Source organism: Chenopodium quinoa, unplaced genomic scaffold, assembly GCF_001683475.1.
Source record: "Chenopodium quinoa cultivar QQ74 unplaced genomic scaffold, ASM168347v1, whole genome shotgun sequence".
In the NCBI taxonomy this organism is placed as follows: Eukaryota; Viridiplantae; Streptophyta; class Magnoliopsida; order Caryophyllales; family Amaranthaceae; genus Chenopodium; species Chenopodium quinoa.
In genome coordinates this window covers 380,248-405,379 of record NW_018744560.1, presented here as the reverse complement: position 1 = coordinate 405,379, position 25,132 = coordinate 380,248, and the positions used below count along the sequence as shown (strand labels likewise).

At 34.5% G+C, this 25,132-nt stretch overlaps 1 protein-coding gene across 1 annotated transcript; it reads left to right on the top strand.

Annotated features, from left to right (window-relative positions):
* Positions 1 to 20,161: 20,161 nt before the first annotated feature.
* Positions 20,162 to 24,130, top strand: LOC110699065 (U-box domain-containing protein 15-like). Its single transcript, XM_021876557.1, has 4 exons — positions 20,162 to 21,034; positions 21,211 to 21,327; positions 21,526 to 21,963; positions 22,904 to 24,130. The coding sequence occupies exons 1-4, from the start codon at positions 20,627 to 20,629 to the stop codon at positions 23,978 to 23,980; spliced, it is 2,040 nt and encodes a 679-aa protein (XP_021732249.1). The 5' UTR covers positions 20,162 to 20,626; the 3' UTR covers positions 23,981 to 24,130.
* The last annotated feature ends 1,002 nt before the right edge of the window (positions 24,131 to 25,132 follow it).

Sequence of the window (25,132 nt, the reverse complement as noted above, 5' to 3'; positions counted from 1 at the left end):
GATACGCCGTGCTGGTGGTTGTGCGACGTTTTTTTTAATTTCATTAAAGCATTTTTCGATGGAATTTCCGTTGGAATTTCCGACCGAATTGTATATTCCGTCGGAAGTTTCCAACGGACTTTTACGGTGCTAAAAACCCTCTTTCGATGGAAAATTCGGAAATTCTGTCGGAAAAGTGTTTCCGACGGAATTTCCGTCAGAAGAAGTCATTTTTTCTACAAAATCCTTTCCGACATTCGGTTGCGACGGATTTTCGTCGGAAATGGATTTTTCGATGGATTTCAGGGTGTTTTCGACGAAATTTTTTCGTCGAAAATGAGCTTTTTTCTAGTAGTGTATTAAGAATAATAAAAGTTGTTTATCTAAGGGGTGTGAAGCATGTTTTCGTGCTCAACAACCTAGAGACAAATTTCCTCTAAGTGAAAATAATTCTATTAGAATTTTTGAATTAATATATACATTGTGATTTGTGGGGTCCATATCAACATGTTTTATCGTGTGGTGCTTGATATTTTTTTACTGTTGTTGATGATTATTCCCGGGCTATTTGGATTTATTTTATGCTTGATAAGACAAAAGTTTTCAAGATGTTTATGGCGTTCGTTGCTATGGTCGATAAGAAATTAATCAAACAATTAAAATTGTGCAAAGTGATAATGGAACATAATTTAATTATTTGAACGATTATTTTATTGTAACTGGTATTTTGTTTCAAACCTCGTCTGTAAGGACTCCTAAAAAAAACGGGAGAGTAGAGAGAAAACACAAACACATTCTAAATGTTGGTAGAGCCTTGAGATTTCAAGCCAAACTACCTATCTATTTTTGGGGTGAGTGCGTTTTAGCCACGACTCACTTGATTAATCGAACTCCTACTCCTCTTCTTCAAAATTAAACTCCTTTCAAAATACTCTTTAATAAACCTCCATCTTTTGGTGTTATTCGTACTTTTGGTTGTTTGTGTTTTGCACAAATCAAAAGACGAGGGGGGGGGGTAAGTTTGCTAGTAGGAGTCGTAAATGTGTTTTTATGGGGTATTCTTTCGGTAAAAAGGGGTGGAATCTATTTGATCTTAACACAAAGGAATTTTTTGTCTCTCGTGATGTGAAATTTGTGGAAGATGTGTTCCCTTTTCGTAGTCCCGAAGATGTTAATATTGATCCATCTCTTTGTGAGACGTACACGGGATGATTGGGCGTGAAATTGTTAATGGGGAAGGAAATGATGTATCTTCACCTCACGGTATTACGGAGCCATCCCACTCTGCAGGAAACTTGCGGCAAAGAGATGATGGCTGCAAGGAGGCTGCGGAGTACACTGCCTCTGCCAAGCAGACCACACAACAGCAGGTCACGGCACAACAGCATGATGAAGCTACTTCTACTGCCCAGCCGCGGCCTGCCCATCAACACAGCAGCAGGTCACTACTGATTAGCACACTAGAAGGTTGCGGGGGCTGACAGCTCTCGTGGGCCTTCTAGAAACAGTAGCACAACAACAACCTAATTTGGGGCGCGGTTTTTGAGATAAGTTCCTATCAGTTTTGCTCCGTGATTATGTGAATCACAAAGTGTTTGCTAAAAGTCCATCTCCGCCATCTAATTAGTCTTCAAGTACTCCGTTTCCCTTAGCACATTATATACACTGTGACAATTTTTTCTATGAGTTATCGAAAATTTATTTCAGCTATTGTGCAAAGCAAATATCCGAAAAGTTTCATAGAAGCTATGACATTTGATGGGTGGCGCAAGTCTATGCCAGAAGAAATTCAGGATTTGGAAGACTATGGTACTTGGACATTGGAACATCTTCCGCCAGGTAAAAGAGCTCTAGGCAGTCAATGGGTCTACAAGACCAAGTTTTTGTCAAATGGAGACGTAGAGTATCTCAAATATCGTTAATTTGGTAGTGTTTGGCAATCATCAAAAAGCAGGGGTAGATTATGAAGAAACCTTTGCTCCAGTTACAAAAATAACGACGGTGCGCACTGTCCTAGCTATTGCGGCTGCAAAAAATTGGGAGCTTGTAGGAAATATTTCAAGCATTATCCCTAGCTTGAACCCCACTGTGATCATACACTAAAGTACGGTGGCGTCCAAAGGGAAAGAAGATAGAGCAAAAGAGTCGCCAACAAACCCTAGCATGTCACTAAACAATAAAAATAATCATGATTATAATTGTTTTAGTATGATTATTTTAAGTATGATTATAATTGTTTACTAAACAAGTTTTAGGAGCATGTTACCACCAATAATAATCATGGTAAAGCATAATAATAATAGTAAGATCCTAGGCATAATATATACTAACAAGATTAATAACAAACCCTAGCATGTTACTAAACAATAAAAATCAAAGCTTTAACCTAACATGATACTAACATGATATTAGGAAAGAAAATGAAAGGCATCATAACAATCATACCTAGTATTAAAGTTACCCTAGACATGATACTAGGAATCATAATAAGCAACCTAAGCATGAACTATGTATCATAACATCAATAAAAACCATTAAAATACTTACTTTGATGCCTCGTACCTCTTTCTAATAACAAAATACACACGTTAGTAACTTCAAGGAAAATATAAAATAAACAATTAAATCAAATAATTGAAAGAGAAACTTGGGACCAAACCCTCAGAAATTAAACCTTTCATGTCTAAGGCGAAGGCAACTTCGAATATGGCTAGGTGTATCTAAGTCTAATGAATGCGGAATTTTTATATTTGAGAGAAGGCTAGTTTAGAAAAGAGAGAGAGAGAGAGAGAGTAATCAAGAAAATCTTGATGAGAGTTGGTGAGAATTGGAGAATCAAAATGGAGTTTTTAGGAGACTATTTATAGAGAAAATCAGCCAAAAAGATAAAACATCAAAAACAGAGCTATGACGCAAAAAGCCAGGTTAGCGCCAAACGCTGACCTTAGCGCCTGCGCCAGGCGCCAAGCGTAGCGTCAGATGCTACAACTGGCGTTTGGCGCTGACTCAGAAATTCACGCGTTTTCTTAAAATCAGATAGAAATTGCCGTACAGGAGGATAAAATCGTATTTTCCTCAAAAAAATGTTCTTTGATTCCGATTAAAACTCTAAAAAGTCAACAAAAAGTCAATTTATCAATGCTAATTAAATTAGTAATGAAAAGAACCTTCTAGAAGAATCTAGAAGATTAAAACCATTCCTAATTGCATTAGGAATGATAAATCCATATTAGGCCCTCCTCTAGATCATTGGGCCGCATATAAGGCTCAAACTAGGCTCAGTTCAGTAAATTGGCCATAACTTCCTCAATATTCATCGGAATTGGGCTTATAATATATCATTGGAAAGCTCTTTTCAAACCCCTTCCAACTACACTACTATTGGACCCATATCATGCACCAACCAAACTGTATTTGCTGTTTTCTTAAAATAGATTTTCAAAAACAGAGAGAGAGAAAAGAAATTAAAACTATCCGCAACACTAAACTTTCCACACTTTCACTTTATTCGAATATGATTCGACGTGAAAGGTACTCATCACTGGGTTTGGTTTTGGGGAGACACAAATGGGTGTCTACAGAGCTACATTAAATGAATGTACACAATGCCTTCTTACATGGTGATCTCGATGAGGAGGTCTTCATGAATTGCGTCCGGGTTTTGAAAGCTCGGATCCTTCCTTAGTTTGCAGACTTCGAAAATCACTCTATGGATTGAAACAGGCTCGTAGATGTTAGTTTGAAAATCTTACCACGTCCTTAAAATAGTATGGTTTCATATAATCTTATTCTGATTACTCTTTATTCACTTATATTACAGGCAAAGTTCATATTACTGTCTTAGTTTATGTTAACGACTTAATTATTTATGGGAATGATTCTGTTGTGTTAATTGCTTTCAAGGCTTATCTTAGTGATTGCTTCAAGATGAAAGACCTTGGTCCTTTGAAATATTATTTGGTTATTGAAGTAGCCCGTAGCTCTGCATGTTTGTTTTTGTGCCAACGAAAGTATACATTGGATATTATTTCTAAAGCAAGACTTTTGGGAGCAAAGCCTAGTGGCTTTCCTATAGAGCAAAACCACAAGTTGAGTCTTGCTACTGGTGATCTTCTCTTTAATCCGGAGGCATACTGACGACTAATAGGCCGTTTGATTTATCATACTGTTACTCGCTGTAGAAACCCAAATGTGTCTCCCCAAAACCAAACCCAGTGATGAGTACCTTTCACGTCGAATCATAATCGAATGAAGTGAAAGTGTGGAAAGTCTAGTGTTGCGGAAAGTTTTTAATTCCTTTCTCTTCTCTCTGTTTTTGAAAACTTATTTTAAGAAAAAAGACAATCCAGTTTGGTTGGTCCATGATATGGGTCCAATAGTAGTGTAGTTGGATGGGGCTTGCAAAGACCTTTCCAACGATATATTATAAGCCCAATTCCGATGAATATTGAGGAATCTATGACCAATTTACTAAACTGGGCCCGGTTTAAGCTTTATATACGGCCCAATGATCTAGGGGAGGGCCTAATATGATTTATCATTCCTAATGTAATTAGGAATGATTTTAGTCTTCTAGATTCTTCTAGAAGGTTCTTTTCATTCCTAATTCAATTAGCATTGATAAACTGACTTTTGACTTTTCAGAGTTTTAATCAAAATCAAATAGCATTTTCGAAAAAATTATATGATTTTATCCTCCAGTACGGCAAACTTATCTGATTTTTGAAAACGCGTTGGAAATAGGCTTGGCGCCTAACCCCAGGCTTTGGCGCCTGGCGCTAGTGTTGGTTCCTGGCGCTAGTGTTGGTGCCTGGCGCCAGTTAGCCAAGGGTGGCGCCAGCTCTGTTTTCTGTGCGTCGGACTCTGTTTTGTTTAATTTATCTTTTTGGCTGATTTTCTCTATAAATATCGTATTAAAAAACTCCGTTTTCATTCACCAATTCTCACGAATTCTCATCTACAATCAGCTTTTCATTCGCAATCATTAATTCTCTCTTAATTCATTCATCTTTCTCTTTTTTTTTAAACTTTGTTCTTTCATACAGAATTTCGCACACAAGATCTAGAAACACCTAGCCATATTCGAAGTTGCCTTCGCCCTAGACGTGAAAGGTTTTAATTTCTGAGGGTTTGGTCCCAAATCTCTATTTCAATTATTTAATTTGATTGTTTGTTTATTATTTTCCTTGAAGTTACTAACGTGTGTATTTTGTTATTAGAAAAAGGTACGAGGCATCAAAGTAAGTACTTTAATTGTTTTAATTGATATTATGATGTAGAAATCATGTTTATATTGTTATTATGATATTCCTAGTATCATGTCTAGGGTAACTTCAATATTAAATATGATTCCTGCGATGCTTCCTATGTTTTTCCTAATATTTATGATTGTTAGTATCATGTTAGGGTTAAAGATTTGATTTTTATTGCTTAGTGACATGCTAGGGTTTGTTATTAATCTTGTTAGTATCATGCCTAGGATCTTGCTATTTTTATTATGCTTTAATATTAACATGAACATGATTATGATTATAATTGTTATGACTTATGATGATTATGAATATTATTATTATTTTGACGATGATTATAATTTTATTATCATGATTATTATTTATCATTATGTTGATTTTTATTGTTATTGCTTGATCACACCTTTTATGCATTATTCTTGTAATCACGCTTAATAAGATATTTAATAATCTTGTTTAGGGTTAATTGTGATTATAATTCAAGTGATCTCCAATAATAGTTTATTTGTGTATTATATTCAACCAACATAGATAAACAGGTTTAGGGTAATCCTATTGATTGCATGTTAGTCAGAAAGCGCACATGAATACGATCAGAATAAAGTAGAGGCCTATTATTAGGGCAGGTTCAATCTCTTTTAGGTTGGATTTGTACCATCATCCCCGAACCCTTATTTGGTTATAGACCTTATGGAGTTGACAATCTCTTGGATCGTTAAGGGGTGAAACCTTCACCCTGTGAACGGTTTACAAGTTCCTAAAACTTGTTGGCGACTCTTTTGCTTTATCTTCTTCCCTTTTGGGCGCCACCGTACTTTAGTGTATGATCACAGTGGGGTTCAAGCTAGTGGGATTAAAGCTTGAAATTATTCCCTACACTCGCCCTGATTTAGCTTACTCAATTCATGTTTTGTCTCAGTTTATGCAAGAACCTTGTAGTGAGCATTAGGATGCTGCGTTGAAGGTGGTTCGTTATTTGAAAGGCCTCCGGGACAGGGTATTTTATTGAGCTCGCTCTGATTGTGATTTGAATTTGCATGGTTGGTGTGACTCAGATTGGGCTACGTGTCCTCTCACTTGTCGTTCTTTGTCTGGTTGGCTAGTGTTTCTTGTTAAGTCTCCCATCTCATGGAAAACCAAGAAGCAACCCATAGTGTCAACATCATCTACAGAAGCTGAATACAGGTCCATGCATGCCGTTACTTGTGAGCTAAATTGGCTTAAAGCATTGTTATTGAGTCTTGGTGTACAACATCTGTTGGAGTATATAGCTCAAGTCAGCAGCTAACTCAGCACACAAAGCTAAAGTCAGTAGCCAACTCAGCTCGATAATATAGCAGCAACAACAAACTTCCAGATCAGCCTCTAGTTTGTTATGACATCAGAAAAGTTGTTACAATTTGTAACTAACTGTTGTATAAATGCTAAACTTGTGCTGTATTCTCATTATTCAATCAATAATAAACTCCTTTCTTCTTCCTCAAGCTTCTTCTTCTCTCAATTTTTCTCTCTAAATTCTAAAGTATTTTCCATGGTATTAGAGCAGAATTTAGCTCGATTTTAATCCAAATTCCGCTTGATTTTTTAAAACAAAAAATTTCTATCATTTTTCTTGAGTTTGATTTGATTGATCATAAAAAAAAGGCACCTCGTAATTTTGGAAGTAGTTCTTCAAATATTGATGCAAATAAAGAAGTTGATCCTTCACAGAATCCTAATTCTGTGTATTTCTTGAGTAATTTTGATCTCACAGTTACAAGATTGGTGAACATTGTGTTTGATGGATCAAGTTTCAACGATTGGAAACTATCAATGACAATTTCTTTATCAGCAAGGAACAAGTTGTGCTTCGTTGATGGAGGATTGAATCAACCTTCAAGTAATTCACCAAATCTCAAAATCTGGATCAGGTGCAATAATCTGGTAACATATTGGATCTTGAACTCTCTTGATGATTCAATTGCTCGTAGTGTTCTATATTTGGAGACAACAAGGCTAATTTGGCTAGATTTAGATGAAAGATTCAGTCAATCTTTTGGACCTTAATTATTTTTTGTTCAACAACAGTTAGTTGATATTACTCAATCAAATTTTGATGGTATTCATGAATTTTACACTCGAATTAAGCAACTATGGGATCAATTAGATGGTTTAGAACCTCTTCCTGATTGTGTATGCACTGGTTGCAATTGTACCTTAACTCGGCAGTTATTTATATCTCAGCAAAATAAGAGGTTAATTTATTTTTTGATGATATTTAGATACTCACATACTAAGAGTACTATCTTGATGATGAATCCTTTGCCAACTTTGTTAAAGGCATACAACTTGTTGCTACAAGAGCAAACTCGCATGAATCTGAGTAATATCCAGAATCAGCATAGTCAGGAATCTGCAGCATTTTATGCTAAGAGGTTTAATGACAGTAGAAATTAGTTCACTAACACCAGATTTTCTACCTCAAATGGAGGAATTGGACAATCAGCAAAGCCTAATTCTGAAATTTCAAACACAAGAAATTTTGTGTACACAAGGAACAACTTATACTGTGATCACATACAAGGGACAAGTGTTTCAAGTTACATGGTTATCCTTTTGATTTCAAGAACAAAGGAAAGAGAGTTGCAACATCAATTCAGCTTGATAGTTCAAATGTTTTTTAGTCTGCAAATTTGATTAATATGTCAGTCACTCAAGATCAGCATCAACAGATCTTGAACTATCTCAATAAGCACCATTCTGCTGAGCAAGGTGAACTCTCAGGAGGTTTTAGTTCCCTTGGCTTAGCTGCTACTTCTCAGTTGGCAGGTACTTTCTATCTGTCTTCTTCATTAATTTCTAAGTGGATTTTAGACAATGGTGCATCTGACCATATGTGTGCTGAAATTTCTATATTCAAATCATACTCAAAATTATGTGATGAAAGATACATAACAATTCCAGATGGGAAGAAGTTAAAAGTTGAACACTTAGGAACAATTTCATTAAAATCAGGCTTTATACTTCAGAATGTTCTGCATGTTCCTGGTTTTCATTTTAATTTGGTTTCAATTTCAAAACTCTACAAAGATATGTCATGTTCAGTATCATTTACTAATGATACATGCTTGACTCAGGGCCCTTCTTTGACCAATCCAATAGTGCTTGATAAGTTGGACAATGGACTGTACAATCTATGTGATGATCATTTGTTTGCAAATAATGATGTTGCTCTTGAAAATCTTGGTCTTGCTACTATTGAAGAAGCCTAACTTTGGCACCTTAGTTTAGTACATATGTCTTTTGACAAAATAAAAACCATCAAAGGTACTGATGTACAAGGTTGCTTAGCTGAAAATTTGTGTCAAGCCTGTCCTCTAGCTAAGCAGTCTAGATTTTCTTTTCCTACTTGTTCAATTAAATCTTGTAAGCCTTTTGAGCTGGTTCACATAGATGTATGGGGTCCTTATACTCAAACTACATACACTGGTTGTAATCAGTTCTTGACAATTATAGATGATTTTTCAAGAATGACTTGGATTCATTTTATGAAGAATAAAAGTGATTCGATTTCTAAAATGACTCAATTTCTTAGCTATGTTGAAACTCAGTTTTCCTTAAAGGTTTTAGCTGTGAAATCAGATAATGCCTTAGATCTTACAGAAGGAGGAATAAAACAGTTGTTTCTACAACATGGCATATTGCAGCAGAATTCCTACAGTGACACACCCCAGCAAAATGGGGTGGTAGAGAGAAAGCACAAACATCTCTAGGAGACTAGAAGGGCATTATATATTCTGTCAAAAGTTCTAGCTCATTTTTGGAGTGAATGTGTAGACACCTATTTGTGTCTCCCCAAAACCAAACCCAGTGATGAGTTCCTTTCACATCGAATCCTAATCGAATGAAGTGAAAGTGTGGAAGTCTAGTGTTGCGGTTAGTTTTTAATTCTTTTCTTTCTCTTTGTTTTTTTGAAAACCTATTTTTAGAAAACAGCCAATCCAGTTTGGTTTGGTCCATGGCAAGGGTCCAATAATAGTGTAGTTGGGTCGGGTTCAAAAAGAGCTTTCCAACAATATATTATAAGCCCAATTCTGATGAATAATGAGGAAGTTATGGCCAAATTACTGAACTGGGCCCGGTTTGATATTTTTGTGCGGCCCCATGATCTAGAGGAGGGCCTAATATTGATTTATCATTCCTGATGCGATTAGGATTGATTATAGTCTTCTAGATTCTTCTAGAAGGTTCTTTTGAATCCTAATTTAATTAGCATTGATAAATTGACTTTAGTTGACTTTTAAGAGTTTTAATCAGAATAAAAGAAGTGTTTTTAAGGGAAATACGATTTTGCCCTCTCGTACGGTTAAATTTTATCAAAATAAGAAAACACGTGGAAATTTAATTCTAGCGCCATACGACAGCTCTGTTGCCTGACGACAGACCTGGCGTCTTGCGACGCGCGTAGCGTCTGGCGACAGACGCATGTTTGGCGCTGCGGTCGTGTTTTATTCTTTTCGAAACTCTGATTCGTTTTTTATCGTATCCGGCTGATTTTCTCTATAAATAGTCTCCTAAAACCTCTGTTTTCCATCATCAACTCTCTAGTTTTCTTTCACCAATTCTCATCAAGAATCTCTTGATTACTCTCTTTCTCTCTTTTCTAAACTAGCCTTTTGCACACAAAATTCCGCATTCACAAGATCTAGAAACACCTAGCCAAGTTCGAAGTTTCCTTCGCCCTAGACATGAAAGGTTTTAATTTCTGAGGGTTTGGTCCCAAATATCTATTTCAGTTATTTAATTTGATTGTTTATTTTCCTTGAAGTTACTAACGCGTGTATTTTGTTATTAGAAAGAGGTACGAGGCATTTAAGTAAGTGCTTTAATTGATTTATTGATATTATGATATAGAAATCATGTCTAGGTTGTTATTATGATTCCTAGTGTCATGTTAGGGTGTTTTGATCTTCCTAGTATCATGTTTAGGGTAACAACTATAATTTCTAATATTAAATATGACAATTGTGATTCTTGTGATGCTTCCTATTCTCTTCCTAATATTCATGTTAGTATCATGTTAGGGTTAAATATTTGATTTTTATTGTTTAGTGACATGCTAGGGTTTGTTATTAATCTTGTTAGTATCATGCCTAGGATCTTGCTATTATTATTATGCTTTAACATGATTATTTTAATTATTATTATAATTGTTATTGATTATTTTAATTATTATTGTTAATATGTTGCTTGATTATATTTATTGTTATTGCTTGATCATACCTTTTATGCATGTTTAAAGGGAATTTGGTACTTGTAATCACGCTTAATAAGATAATTAATAATCTTGTTTAGGGTTAATGTGATTATATTTCAACTGATCTCCAATAATAGTTTTATTTGTGCATTAATATTCAACCAACATAGGTTAAACAGGTTTAGGGTAAGCCTATTGATTGCATGCTAGTCAGAAAGCGCACATGAATATGATCAAAATAAAGTAGAGGCCTATTATTAGGGTAGGTTCAATCTCTTTTAGGTTGGATTTGTACCTTCATCCCCAAACTACCAGTCATGGTTCCAGACCTATTAGAGTTGACGATCTCCTGGATTGTTAAGGGGTGTATCCTTCACCTCGTGAACGGTTTACAAGTTCCTAAAACTTGTTGGCGACTCTTTTGATCTATCTTCCTTCCCTTTGGACGCCGCCATGCTTAAATGTATGATCACAGTGGGGTTCAAGTTTGGGGTAATGCTTGAAATATTCCCTACATAATGCAATATAGCAGCAACCTATTTGTTGATAGGATGCCTCTTAAATCCATTAATTTTACTACACCCTATGAGAAGATATATGATTCTGTTCCTGATATTTCAAACCTGAAAGTTTTTGGATGTCTATGCTATATTTCCACTTCCAAATACACAGAACTAAGCTAGATCCTAGAGTAGTTCCATGTGTCTTTCTGGGATATCCCCCAATCAGAAAGCTTACAAAGTCCTTAACCTTGCCACAAAAAAATAGTAGTTTCCAGAGATGTTGTTTTCTTTGAGAAACATTTTCCATTCCATTTTTATTCTAATCATCACCAATCCTATTCCAACAAATTTTTATTTCCTGTTATTATATCAGTTTCACAAACTGATTTTAATATTCCTAAAGTTTTCTCAAATTCTTTCTCAGACGACACAATTACAAGTTCTATTCCTGATATTTCTTCTTTACTCCCCCTGCTCAAATTCCTTAAAATTCCGATTCACCTTCCATTCCACCAAATGTAACATAAATTCCACTCAAACAATCTTCTAGACCAAATAAAGCTCCTTCTCATCTATCTGATTATCAGTGTTATGCTGCTACAGAACACTAGTGTAACCTTGTTTCTTTTGATGCTCTCCCTGCTAAGCAGCAGCTTGCAATTTGTGCACATCAATCTCTTGTTGAACCAACTAGTTATGTTGAGGTTGCTGCACATCCTTCTTGGGTTGATGCTATGGATAAAGAGATTTATGCTCTCAACAAATACAATACATGGGATATTGTTATGCTTCCTAAAGGGAAGAAAGCTATAGGATGCAAGTGGGTTTACAAAATTAAGAAGAATGCAAATGGTTCTATTGAAAAATACAAAGCTAGATTGGTTGCTAAAGGCTTCACACAAAATTATGGGGTTGATTATGAAGAAACCTTTTCTCTAGTTGTCAAGATGTCTATAGTCAAATGTTTGATTTCTCTTGCTGCACAAAACAAGTGGAAACTATTCCAGCTTGATATAAACAATGCCTTTCTTTATGGAACTTTACATGAAGTGGTCTATATGAAGATTTCAGAGGGTGTGTCTGCTCCTGCAGGTCATGTTTGTAGACTGAAAAAGTCATTATATGGTCTAAAACAAGCTTCTAGGCAATGGTTTGACAAATTAGTTGAAGAGTTACAGTTTCAAGGGTTTAATCAGTAAAAGAATGATTATTCTCTCTTTCTAACGAAAGATGCAAATATTACTATATTAGTTGTTGTTTATGTTGATGATATTATCATCACAGGTTCAAATGAGCTGTTGATTTCTGAATTGAAGACTCATTTGCACAAGACTTTTAGCATTAATTATTTAATTGGGTGAGCTAAATTATTTCCTTGGTTTTGAAGTGAGTAAGTGTGCAAATGGTTATGTTTTATCTCAGAGGAAATTCACAAAGGAACTTCTACAAGATTGTGAATTTGATGTCTCAAGGCCTGTCAACTCCCCTTTTCCTTCTACTTTGAAGCTTTACTAAGACCTAGGTGATCTTTATGATAATCCTGCCCTTTATAGATGTTATGTTGGGAAACTGAACTTTCTCACCAATACAAGGCCTGATCTTGCCTTTGCTATTCAGTCCTTGAGTCAGTTTATGCATTCTCCAAGGATTCCTCATATTGAAGCCTTGAAACATACCTTAAGATATGTTGTTAGCTGTCGCCTGGCGCTAAAGTTTAATAAGTGGCGCTAGACTTTGTTTCCTGACGCTATTCCTACATGCCTCAGCAGCTTTCTGTGCTCGATAAAATTTTCCAGTTTCGCGCAACATTATTTCGGTCCTAGTTGTGAAAGATATTCCTCAAATTTCCTACGTGTAAAAATCCTATGTTTTAACTCATTACGGATGGTCTTTCCAATGAGATCTTTTTTATGCATATGACAATAATGTTAATCAAAATTACGCACATGAAATACTTAGAACTTTTCGAGTCTCATCCACTCATTCTAAATCATTGCCGAAATAAATTTCAGGAATTAAAATAGAAATCCTCCCCAGTGGAGTCGTCAAAAACCGTAGGGAATATTTCAAGCATCATCCCAAACTTGAACCCCACTGTAATCATACACTAAAGTACGGTGGCGTCCAAAGAGAAAGAAGATAGAGCAAAAGAGTCGCCAACAAGTTTTAGGAACTTGTAAACCGTTCACGAGGTGAAGGTTACACCCCTTAACGATCCATGAGATTGTCAACTCCAATAGGTCTGGAACCATGACTGGTAGTTCGGGGATGAAGGTACAAATCCAACCTAAAAGAGATTGAACCTGCCCTAATAATAGGACTCTACTTTGTTCTGATCGTATTCATGTGCGCTTTCTGACTAACATGCAATCAATAGGTTAACCCTAAACTTGTTTGTCTATGTTGGTTGAATATTAATGCACAAACAAAACTATTATTGGCGATCACTTGAATTATAATCAAATTAACCCTAAACAAGATTATTAATTATCTTATTAAGCGTAATTACAAGTACAAATTCCCTTTAAACATGCATAAAAGGTGTGACCAAGCAATAACAATAAATATACAAAGCAACATAATAATAAATCATAAAAATAATGATAATTATGACAATTATAAAAATAATCATGATAATAAATCATAAAAATCATAATCATGTTAAAGCATAATAATGGTAAGATCCTAGGCATGATACTAACAAGATTAATAACAAACCCTAGCATGTCACTAAACAATAAAAATCAAAGTTTTAGCCCTAATATGATACTAACATGAATATTAGGAAAGAAAATAGGAAGCATAATAGAAATCATAATTGATATAAGCAAATCACCCTAAATATGATACTAGGAATCATTGTTGTCATTCAAAACATCAAATTAAGGAACGCATCCTAACATGATACTAGGAATCATAATAACAACCTAGACATGATTTCTATATCATAATATCAATGCAAACAATTAAAGCACTTACTTGGATGCCTCGTATCTCTTTCTAATAACAAAATACACACGTTAGCAACTTCAAGGAAAATATAAAACAAACAATTAAATTAAATAATTGAAAGAGAGATTTGGGACCAAACCCTCAGAAATATCAAACCTTTCACGTCTAGGGCGAAGGCAACTTCGAATTATGCTAGGTGTGTCTAGTGCTAATGTATGAGGAATTGTGTTTGTAAAAGGCTAGGCTAGAAAGAGAGAGATAATTAAGAAATTCTTGATGAGAGTTGGTGATTGAAAAGGGGGATATATGACCTCTATTTATAGGAAAAAAAAAGAGGGTCGAAGAATAAGAAAAGAATCCGAATTCGAATCGAAATAAAACTCGATGGACAACAGCTTTTGCGGATTTTGTTTTTATCATATCTTTTGATCTAGAAGTCCAAATAAGGCATATGATATGTCGTTGGAAAGACCTTGAAGTCTAATTTCCAACCCAATTAAAATAAGATTAAAATTATTTGTAAATAAAAAGATATAGCCAAAATAGTGGAACGGTGTCAGTTTTGGATAGAGTTTCATATCTCATTCATATCTTTTTCGTTATAGCTCGGATTTAATATTATAATATATCACTGGAAAGATAATTTCAAGTTCTATCCAACCATATAAATTTTGGATAAATATTATGAGGCACGAAATTAATATCTGACTATCTTTGAACATCTTTAAATTCGAATAGAATTAGGATTTAAAAAAAAGGAAAGTTTTAAAAAAGGAAAGTTTTTATTTAACTCAAATTCTTTGATTTTATCTTTTCAAAAAGGATAATTAAGATCTTTTAGAAACTTATAGAAGCTTCTAATTAATCCTAATTAGTTTAGGAATAGGATTAAACCTTTTGACCCTCCACATGATCATTGGGTCGTAGGTAAAATCCGATTTGAGCCCAGTTTTGTATTTTGGCCATAACTTCCTCATTATTCATCGAAGTTGGGATTATAATATATCGTTGGAAAGTTATTTTCAAGCCTCATCCAAGTACACCATTATTGGACCCATAACATGGACCAAACTAAACTGGAATGCACATTTTTTAAAAATAGGGTAAGAAAAGAAATATTTTCAAAAACAAAAAGGAAAGATATTTTAATAAAAACATCCTCATCACTAGACTTTTTAAACTTTTGCTTTGTTAGATAATTAAATGACATGAAAGGTATTCATCACTGGGTTTGATTTTGGGGAGACACATATGGGTGTCTACACTAGCACTACTGGTCAGGGAATTCAACTTAAAGCAACTGATTAGCTTGTTCTTCAAGCTTTTTGTGATTCTGATTGGGCTGCTTATCCATCTTCTAGAAAGTATGTCACTGGTTATGTGGTACTTCTTGGTAATTCTCCAATTTCATGGAAGTCCAAGAAACAAAGTACAACTTTTAAAAGCTCTGCAAAGAAGAATACAGGGCAATGTCCCATGCTGCTAGTGAAGTTGATGGGTTGGTCAGAATTCTTGGTGAGTTAGGCTTGGGTAATTTGCAGCCTTTCAAACTGCACTGTGATAGTCAGTTTGCTATTCATATAGCTAAAAATCCAGTTTTCCATGAACGCACTAAACACATTGAAGTGGACTGCCATTTCATCAGAGATAAGGTTCTTGCAAGCCTCATTGAGCTATGCTATATTCCTACAGGACAACAACTTGCAGATGTGTTCACTAAACAAATTCATGTTCTTCATTAACAGACTCTTTTGTCCAAACTTGGCATGGTTCCCTCACCCTTTCCAAGTTTGGGGGGGGGGGGGTGTTGGAGTATACAGCTCAAGTCAGCAGCTAACTCAGCACACAGAGCTCAAGTCAGCAGCCAACTCAGCTCGATAATATAGCAGCAGCAACAAACTTCCAGCTCAGCATCTAGTTTGTTATGACATCAGAAAAGTTGTTACAATTTGTAACTAATTAACTGTTGTATAAATGCTAAACTTGTGATGTATTCTCATTATTCAATCAATAATAAACTTCTTTCTTCTTCCTCAAGCTTCTTCTTCTCTCAATTTTTCTCTCTAAAGTGTGGAGTATTTTTCCAGAATGAAGTTCATTTCATGAACTTCAACAACATCCAAAGGCAATTAAATTGTTTTGTGACAATGATTCGACTCTACATCGTTAATAAGAATCTAGTGTTTCATAAACAAACAAAGCACATTGAGGTTGATTGTCACTTAATTTGTTCGTGATGCAGTTATAGAAGGATTGATTACTCCTTCTCATGTTTTGACGTCTTCTCAGCTTGCAGACATTTTTACAAAGGCTCTCAAAAAAGCACAGTTTGATAATCTTTGTTTCAAGTTGGGCATTCATGACCCGCATGCTCCAACTTGAGGGGGGGGGTATTGAGATATTATGTGATATTATTTGATATGGTAGAATATTATCTTGTATATTTTAGTTATCTTTCGATTTCCTAAGATTATCTTTTGATTCTAGGGTTAGAAGTTTTTTTTTTGACAACAGCAAAATCCTAAATTAAACATAAACTAAATTACAGATTAAAACATTAGGGGTAGAACCATATAACAACTTTCTATTCGGAAACCAAATGATTTCGGTGGGGTAGGACACTTTTCTTTTCGAACCACTCATTCTGCAAAACAAAGGGTTAATAAAAATAGAAGAAGGCAAGCTTCTTGGCGAATGACTCTTCCTTCTAGCTCTGAAACGACGGGAGGAAGACAATATCATCAAATTTTGAGAAGATGATACGTTGAGGCAGGCAGTAGACTTTGATGGGGCGCAGACTGGAGCAACCGGAAGGGGCACCGACGAACTTTCACATGTTGACACTTGATCAACCATACCTATGGTCAACTCTTCTTGTGCCAAATTTGGAGTTGTTTCACACCTATCATGCCCTGTCAAGGGGGTGACTAATCTCCATTGGTGTTAACACTTCTTCAGTTTTAACACATTCCATCTTCTTTGGAGTATCCAATACTCGGATGCTAATGAAATCCTTCTTGGAGGAGCAATAGTAGTGTAGTGTTCGTCCCTTAGAAATCGCTCCATACATTGTTGGAGTAAGATGCAAATAGGAATCAATACGTTTTCGGTTGCAAAACCGATAACTTGACCCTGTAAGATTTGGGTTTTTTGAATCTGAAGTTGACTTTAGACCAGAATTGTTATCAATAATGTTGGGCCTTTGATCTTGATCAATAGGGTTGACTTTACCCTCTTCCGAATTCAAAGATTTGCCAGCAACATCCTTTTTCTTTTTAGTGACATCTTGTACACCAATACACTTACGGACACAACCATCTCCACCACCATTTCCTTCCCTTATTTTCCCTTCTTTTCCCTAACTTTCTCTTTTCTTCTTCCTTCCAAAAGTAGCGTAATCTCTAAACATTTCATCCTCTCTTGTAATTGCTAGTGCCTTATTAACAAAATCCGGAGACCAACCCAATAAAGACATCACCTCCTTGAGTTTCTGTTGAAACTCTTTGCTATTGGGATCAATACTAATTGCTTGTGCAAGATCCATGAAAGCTAAGTCGGGTTTATTGAGCTCTACAACTGCCATCGCCCTTCTAAAGTAAGCTTTCACATTAGTAGTATCATAACACAAAACCGCAGAACACAACTGACCCACCTTGTCAAAGTTTTTCTCTTTGACATAACAAGCACCTAAGTTAAGATTAAGAGACACAGCAAGGCTCGAAAAAACTGACTTATCTTCATCATTATAGACCATAACAAAAGATAAGATCTTGAGTGCAAGAGAGTATTTTGCAAGTGCTAATCCCATATTACCCTCTTTGTAAAAAGTGTTACCTTCATCTTTCAACCCCTAACAAAGTTCAGAAAACCAAAAGGATTTTCCAACTTCCCAACTAGCAGCTCTAAATTATGAGAAGAGATATCATCCTCTTCAACATGAGCAATACACAAAATCCCTCTAAGTTCTTCAAAGTTATCCATAAAAAATTATGAAAAATAACAACTAAACACACCAAAAGCAATCAAAAAATAAATACCAAACTATTACACAGAGAGCAAACATGCTTCTCCATAACATAAATAAGCCATACCAAAAGAAACCATTATGACGAAGAAACTTTGGCACAAGAACGAGACCCCAACAGATGCGCCGCCGTCGCTGCACCTATACCGCTTGGAGTATCCGTAATTATATCGCCAATTCACTAGACCTTTGATGAGGGAATGGTATGAGATTGTAAGACCATAAAATCCCCAAAAGTCGAAAACCAAACCCTAACCCTAACTTTTCTAATCCACACAATTATATTTTCTCTCTAATTTGACAACGATGCATGTATTTTTTATTTTTTATTTTTAATTTTTTTTTTAAAAATTGCATTTCCCTACCTTATAAAAAGTGGAAAAATACTCTTATGAATAGTGTCAAAACTATTATACCCTTAAAAAAGTTAATTGACATATTTACCACCAATTAAAATTAATTTTGATGCATTTAAGTATTTAACCTTTCGTATTTTTGTCCTGTAGTTCTTTTGTTTATCTTCCTTCTTAACATTCCATCGAAAAGGCCAAAAATCTTCATTTCTCAATTTCCTCTTTTCTCACGAACTCCTTTTCTGGTTGCTGGAAAATGCTGCTAACATGTCAGTTTCCATTCCCCCGGTCACCACCCACCGGGGTTGGATAATAAAGCTACAAACTGACATGTAAGAGTAATACGTACATTTGGTGAGTTATAATATATATGATCATTTTCAAAATAAATAATCATAACACAAAAACATATTTCCACAATTAAATAAATTAAGATATAATCTCTTATTGATCGACCTAAGACAAGTATAATTCAACACCAACTCAAAGTACGTAAACTTTGAGGTTCGAATTTATAACTCCCCTACGGTGGCTAGCTGTATCGCGCGCATAGATCCCTAGTATATAAAATTTTTGATAGTTATCGTTATCATAATATAATTAAACTAGGTTAGTTCCCGTGATATGCACGGTGATTTTTAATAATCATTATTAAACTATCATTATAATCAGTATTTATAAAACAAAAAAAAAATCTAAAAATATTGACAAATTTTGAGCAAAATAAAGGATTTTGTAAGATAGGTTAGATATAAAACGATGTTGAAAATTAGTAAAATAAAGGAATTCACAAATTGTAAGTTAAGAAATTTTTAATAGCTAAAATATATGTCAAATATTTTTTATTTTAAGTAATTATATCGTATAAGATTAGAGAATTATTTTTGTAAATAAATTTTGTGTCTTTAATTAAATTTTATTCAAAAAAAAAAACTAAGGACACACCAGAAAATGACACGTGTCATTTCTGGTGTGTCTTTTAGTATATAGTTATTGATTGATTGATGGATGGATGACAACTTTCACATTTAATTCTCGAAATAAAAACAAAAGAAAAAAATACAAAAATTAAAGGATGCTAAGTTATACGAACGATTTCCGTAGAAATTGCTTATTTATAAATTAATTCTTATTGCGTCGGTTTATAAACTTAAGTATTGTCCACGTAGGATTGATAAATTCTGGTTCAGCAAAGAACTGCTAACGGTGGTAGCGGTTCTACTGTACAGAACCGCTAACACGATTAGCGGTTCTCTTATAATGGTGTTCGCTACTTTGGGTTTTGGGTGATCATCAATTGCATTTTTTTTTTTTCGGGTAGAAGTAAGTCAGAAGGACTTTTCGTAATACTATTTGCTGCCCTTTCCTTCCTTATAACATATCTAAGTGTGAGTGGTGGCATAATTTATTTATAAAATGAAAACCGGTAATGACGTCTATGGTTGTTGTCTAAGAACCGCTAATGGCGTTAGCGGTTTTATTGTATAGTTAGCGGTTTTTTGCTGAGCCATAATTAATATAAAAAAAAAAACTTGTACCAATCCTACGTGGACAGTACCATGGAAATAAGTTTCTAAACTGATGCAATTAGGGAATTAATTTATAAATAAGCATTTTCTACGGAAATCGCTCCTTCCGTCACTAAATTACTTCTAGCATTTATTCCTCACATAATAGAGAGCAATAGGAAAGTAATTTAGAGATGAAGGGAGTAGCAAAATGCATGTATCATATATATAAAGTGAAAGGGTTTTAGGTGATAAATTTCACTTTCCCAAAAACCCCTCTCATTTTTGTCTTATTTTTTTTAACAAAAAAACCATCCTTTAAAAAAAACTACCATTAAAAAAAAAAAAAAAACTAACATAATACCATCCTTTAATAAAAACATCCATCTAAAAAAACTAACATGTGAAAAAAAAAATCTTCCATTTGAAAAAAACAGAGAATTTTACTCGATAGATTCACACGCACGAATTTTCGTGCCTCTCTAAACTTGTATATTTATAACATCAAAAAAGAGCAAAAGCTTGTAGCATATATCCAAATCAATTTAAAGATAACGAACTTTCAATTAACATTTATTTATTTATTTATTTTTCATCCCAGCCTCACAATCTTAAGTAAAATAATAACAACCTCTAAATGAAACTAACCGAAATTACCGCGAAAATTTCCTTTTCTCAAGCAGCATCATCAAGAACTAAGCTTTATCATCGCCAAAATTTATTTGATTTTGAGTTTCTTTATCTTTCAATTTATGGTTAAAAAAAAAAAAAAAAAAAAATTGATACTAAATCTATCAAAAGGTTTTACATATCAATAACAAGATGTTTAAACCCAAATTTTGTAAGTCGTCTCCAAATTTAACATTAAATTGTCCGATCCCAACCTTAGGGATCGGAAACACGAAAAATGTAACCCCGGCGGAAATAATCATGTTCGAAGAGGATAACTTTATGATTTTTACTCCAAAAGAAGGCAAAGACATTATTCATGATTTAAAGGTTTTGATAGAATCACTTGGATTAATGGGTGATTATAGAGTTACTCAAAGGAAGGAGAGCCAAAACCTCGTTCGACGAATCAAGATTATGCACGTTCTTTTGGAGGAGATTAGGGACATTAATGAACCTCTTTCAAATTCAGCTCATGCCTCTTTTTGTAATCTGCGAAGGGCTCTTTTATCTGCTAAAAAATTGTTGAAAACTTGTTCTGAGGGTAGCAAGATTTATCTGGTTAGAACTAATTCCAATTAATTATCTTTCTACGTACGAAGTATATATAAATGCACGCGTGTGCACATACACTTTATAATATATGATTCATAATATATATAATGCATGTATATTAATTGATTGATCTTATTTAAAACTGTTCTCTTTTAATTTGAAATGTGGATCTTGTACGTTAGGCCCTTGAACGTGAGGCAATTACGGGAATATTTCATTCAGTGAATTCGAAATTAAGCCAAGCTTTGGATGACATTCCTTACCAAGATCTAAATATATCAGAAGAGGTGAAAGAACAGGTAAATGTTGTACTACCACAAAGAGTTCAATTTTCTTTTCTATACCAAAATTTGACTATAAATTATATTTGTGACAAAGAATTTTCGACCATATATATTTGTAACAAGAATTTTGTAATTGTAACTTTACATGATTTCGTACGGTAAAACATTGATAAAATAATAACAAGAAAAATAATTGAATATGTTTGTGAACAGACGGAATTAATGGGTCACCAACTTAGGAGAGCCAAAAGAAGAACAGACACACAAGATTTGGAGTTGTCCATGGATATGATGGTTGTGTTTAGCAAAGAAGATGAACGAAACGCCGACATTGCAATCTTAGAGAGGCTAGCAAAAAAGCTCGAATTAGGGACATCAGAGGAATTGAGGGCAGAAACTAAAGCTATTAGAAGACTTGCAAAAGATAAAAGAGCTGAAGAACATATGCAAATTATCTTAGATGTGCTTAATAAATTCAAACAAATTGCTGGAATTGAAGAAACCAATTTAATGCTTGAAGATCAAACTATGAATAAGCCCTTAGAACAACAGCAAATTATCAAGAGTCCTACTACAGAAATTCCCCAAGAATTTCTTTGTCCAATCACTTTAGAAATTATGACTGATCCTGTTATTGTTGTCACTGGACAGGTAATCCTATCTTTTTGTTAGTTTCATTTTGTTTGCTTTTCATCTAAAGCATAAATTTTTCTCTACCTTGTATAATATATACTTTGTATGTGATGATTTTCTTGCAAGAAAAACACCGTCATGTGTGATCTTTCTAGATTCATCTAATGTAGTATATTAAATATATAACATTGTTTAACACAATTTTACTTGTAACTAAATATATGGATGATCTTAGATATGGTTGAATTGGTACATTCTTGATTGGACTAATACAATACAGGAAAACAAGGTTTTATGTTTTAATATGAAGTCTTATTTCGACACAATATATAGTAATAATCAATCAAAACATAGTTCTTTTACATATATTTTATGAAAAAAATAGGATAATTTGCCAATTACTACCGCAATTTAATACCACTTTGTAAATTACTACCGCAAATTTAAAAAGTTGTGAATTACTACCGCAAAAAATTTTAAGATGTTGCGATTACTACCAAACCCCCATTAAACCCAACTATGACGTTATTATATCCCTTTAACCCGTGTTTGACCATGGTTAAGGGCTTTAACCAGCCCCCCCCCCCCAAAAAAAAAGAAAATGGGTTAGGGATATAATGACGTCATGGTTAAGGGCTTTAACCATAGGTTAAAGTGATATAATGACGTCATAGTTGGGTTTAATGGGGGTTTGGTAGTAATCGCAACATCTTAAAAATTTTTGCGGTAGTAATTCACAACTTTTTTAATTTGCGGTAGTAATTTACAAAGTAGTACTAACTTGCGGTAGTAATTGACAAATTTTCCAAAAAAATACTATGTTTTTGTTTGTACTATATAATTGATCAAAATGATATGTTACTGTTAAATATAAAATCTCTGAATACAATGTGTAATATTAGTTTTAGTTATTGTTATTTTTGTCTAAGCTATTTTTTTTTTCTTGTGAAAAATGTAGACATATGAAAGGGAAAGCATCCAGAAATGGCTAGACTCAAATCACAGAACATGTCCAAAATCAGGACAAGTATTACAGCACCTATCCTTAGCCCCAAACTATGCACTTAAGAATCTCATCATACAATGGTGTGACAAGAACAAGGTTCAACTACCGCGAAAAAAAGATCAATCCTCCCCTAACATAGCAACCGATGACCCTTCCTCACCCGAACACAAATCCACCATCATTCCACTCATCCAAGATCTCTCCTCGACTCACCTAGATGCTCAACGGGAGGCTGTCCACAAGCTCCGATTGCTCTCTAAGGAAAGCCCTGAAAACAGGATCCTTATTGCTGAGAGTTCAGGGATCCCTCCCTTAGTCCAACTCCTGTCAAACCCGGATTCAAAGACCAAAGAACACGCAGTTACAACGCTACTTAACTTATCAATCGATAGCACGAACAAGCAGCTTATAACTGAACACGGTGCAATCCCTACAATCATAGAAGTCCTACAAAATGGTAACGTAGGATCCAAGGAAAACGCAGCAGCTACTCTGTTTAGTCTTTCGATGTTGGATGAAAACAAGGTGACTATTGGATTGTCAGATGGGATACCTCCGTTGGTAAACCTGTTAGCTAATGGTACAATCAGAGGGAAAAGAGATGCAGCAACCGCGCTCTTTAATTTAAGCCTAAACACAATGAATAAAGCTCGAGCTGTCGAGGCAGGGATTGTTACGCCCTTATTAACTTTGCTTGAAGATAATGAGCTAGGCATGATCGATGAGGCCCTCTCGATTTTGTTGCTCCTTGTTTCGCACCCTCAAGGGAGGCAAGAAATCGGACGGCTTCCGTTTATACAGGCATTGGTTGATTTTATGGGGGGTGATGGTACACCTAAAAATAAAGAAGGGGCTGCAGCAATATTGCTCGAATTGGGGTTGAATGGTGGATCATCGTTCTTGCTCGCGGCGCTTCAATTCGGAGTTTATGAGTGTTTGGTTGATATCTCACAGAATGGGACTAATAGAGGCCAAAGGAAGGCTTGTTCCATTTTGCAGCTTATGCGCCAGTACGAACAAATTCCTTGATTATATACTTGTATATGCAGTTATGCATGTTAGGTGATTTTGAAAAAACATATATTCTAGCTATTGTAAGTAGTAGTATATCATAATGTTTGATCCTATAGTAGTTAGTCATTGTACAGTTCAATTATCTAACTATAATTTTGCCTTCTTTTTGTATAGTATATAGAATGCATTCCTTGTATATTGTAATGCTCAATGATTATTGAATAATACGGAGTACTGTACTAATTTTGGACAAATAAATTAAAGGTAATATTACTAATATTCCTTGAGATTTTTAGGTCAACTTGTGTTACGTACGTTATTAATGGGTTAAATCAAATTCATTCAAAGGTAATCAAGGGCCTATCTATTCACTTCAGTTTAATTTCACTTCAACTCAGTTTCAAGTCTTCAGTCAATTCAGTTCAGTAAATGTGAACAGATCCTATGCTAAACACCTTTTGTAAAAAAAAGAAAAAAAAAAACTAAAATCTTTGAAAATAAATTATTTCAATACGTGAGCTAATTTCTAAATCTGACGAATTTATTGTATAATAATATAGTACCTTGAATTAAAAAAATATTAAAGAGCCTTAAATGTTTTATGTCTAGTTTCATTATCAAAATATCTTAAATTGTTGAAGCAAACTTGTATGTAAACGGTGTTAGTAACAACTAACAAGCAAAACAAGGTAGAAGAGAAAATAATTAAACAAGGTCATATAATGAGGAAGACCAAGACAATCAGCTTGATTGAATCAGTTGCTTTTGTGGGCAACCTTACCAAATAAATTAATTTTATATTATTGTTTGGTTTTGAAGACGTTAGACTTACTAACGTTTGTTTTGGTTTTACAGATTTCTTTTATTTTTATTTTTAAAGCATCTTCTCCCATCTTTCACCAGCAACACCACCATAGTCACCATCACAGGGACTAGGAATGAGAAAATCGGGTACCCGGTCAAAATTTTAGGACCCGGACTTGAAATTGGTTGGAACCGAGTCCTAAAATTAGGATCCAAAATTGGAATTGGTTCAACCGGTCCTAAAATTTAGGAATTGATATTGGAACCACCGGGTACCAGTTTCGGTTCCGGGTACCCACTTATGTATGTAATTGTTAAAATATAATACAAATTATAATTCTTATTTTAGTTAGGTTCATTTTT

Bases quoted from the DNA above. Each gene is read 5' to 3' on its own strand.
- LOC110699065 (XM_021876557.1), top strand. From the start codon at position 20,627: ATGTTTAAACCCAAATTTTGTAAGTCGTCTCCAAATTTAACATTAAAT. The intron at 21,328-21,525 runs GTAAATGTTGTA...GTTTGTGAACAG, and splicing joins CAGAAGAGGTGAAAGAACAG to ACGGAATTAATGGGTCACCA. The intron at 21,964-22,903 runs GTAATCCTATCT...TGAAAAATGTAG, and splicing joins TTATTGTTGTCACTGGACAG to ACATATGAAAGGGAAAGCAT.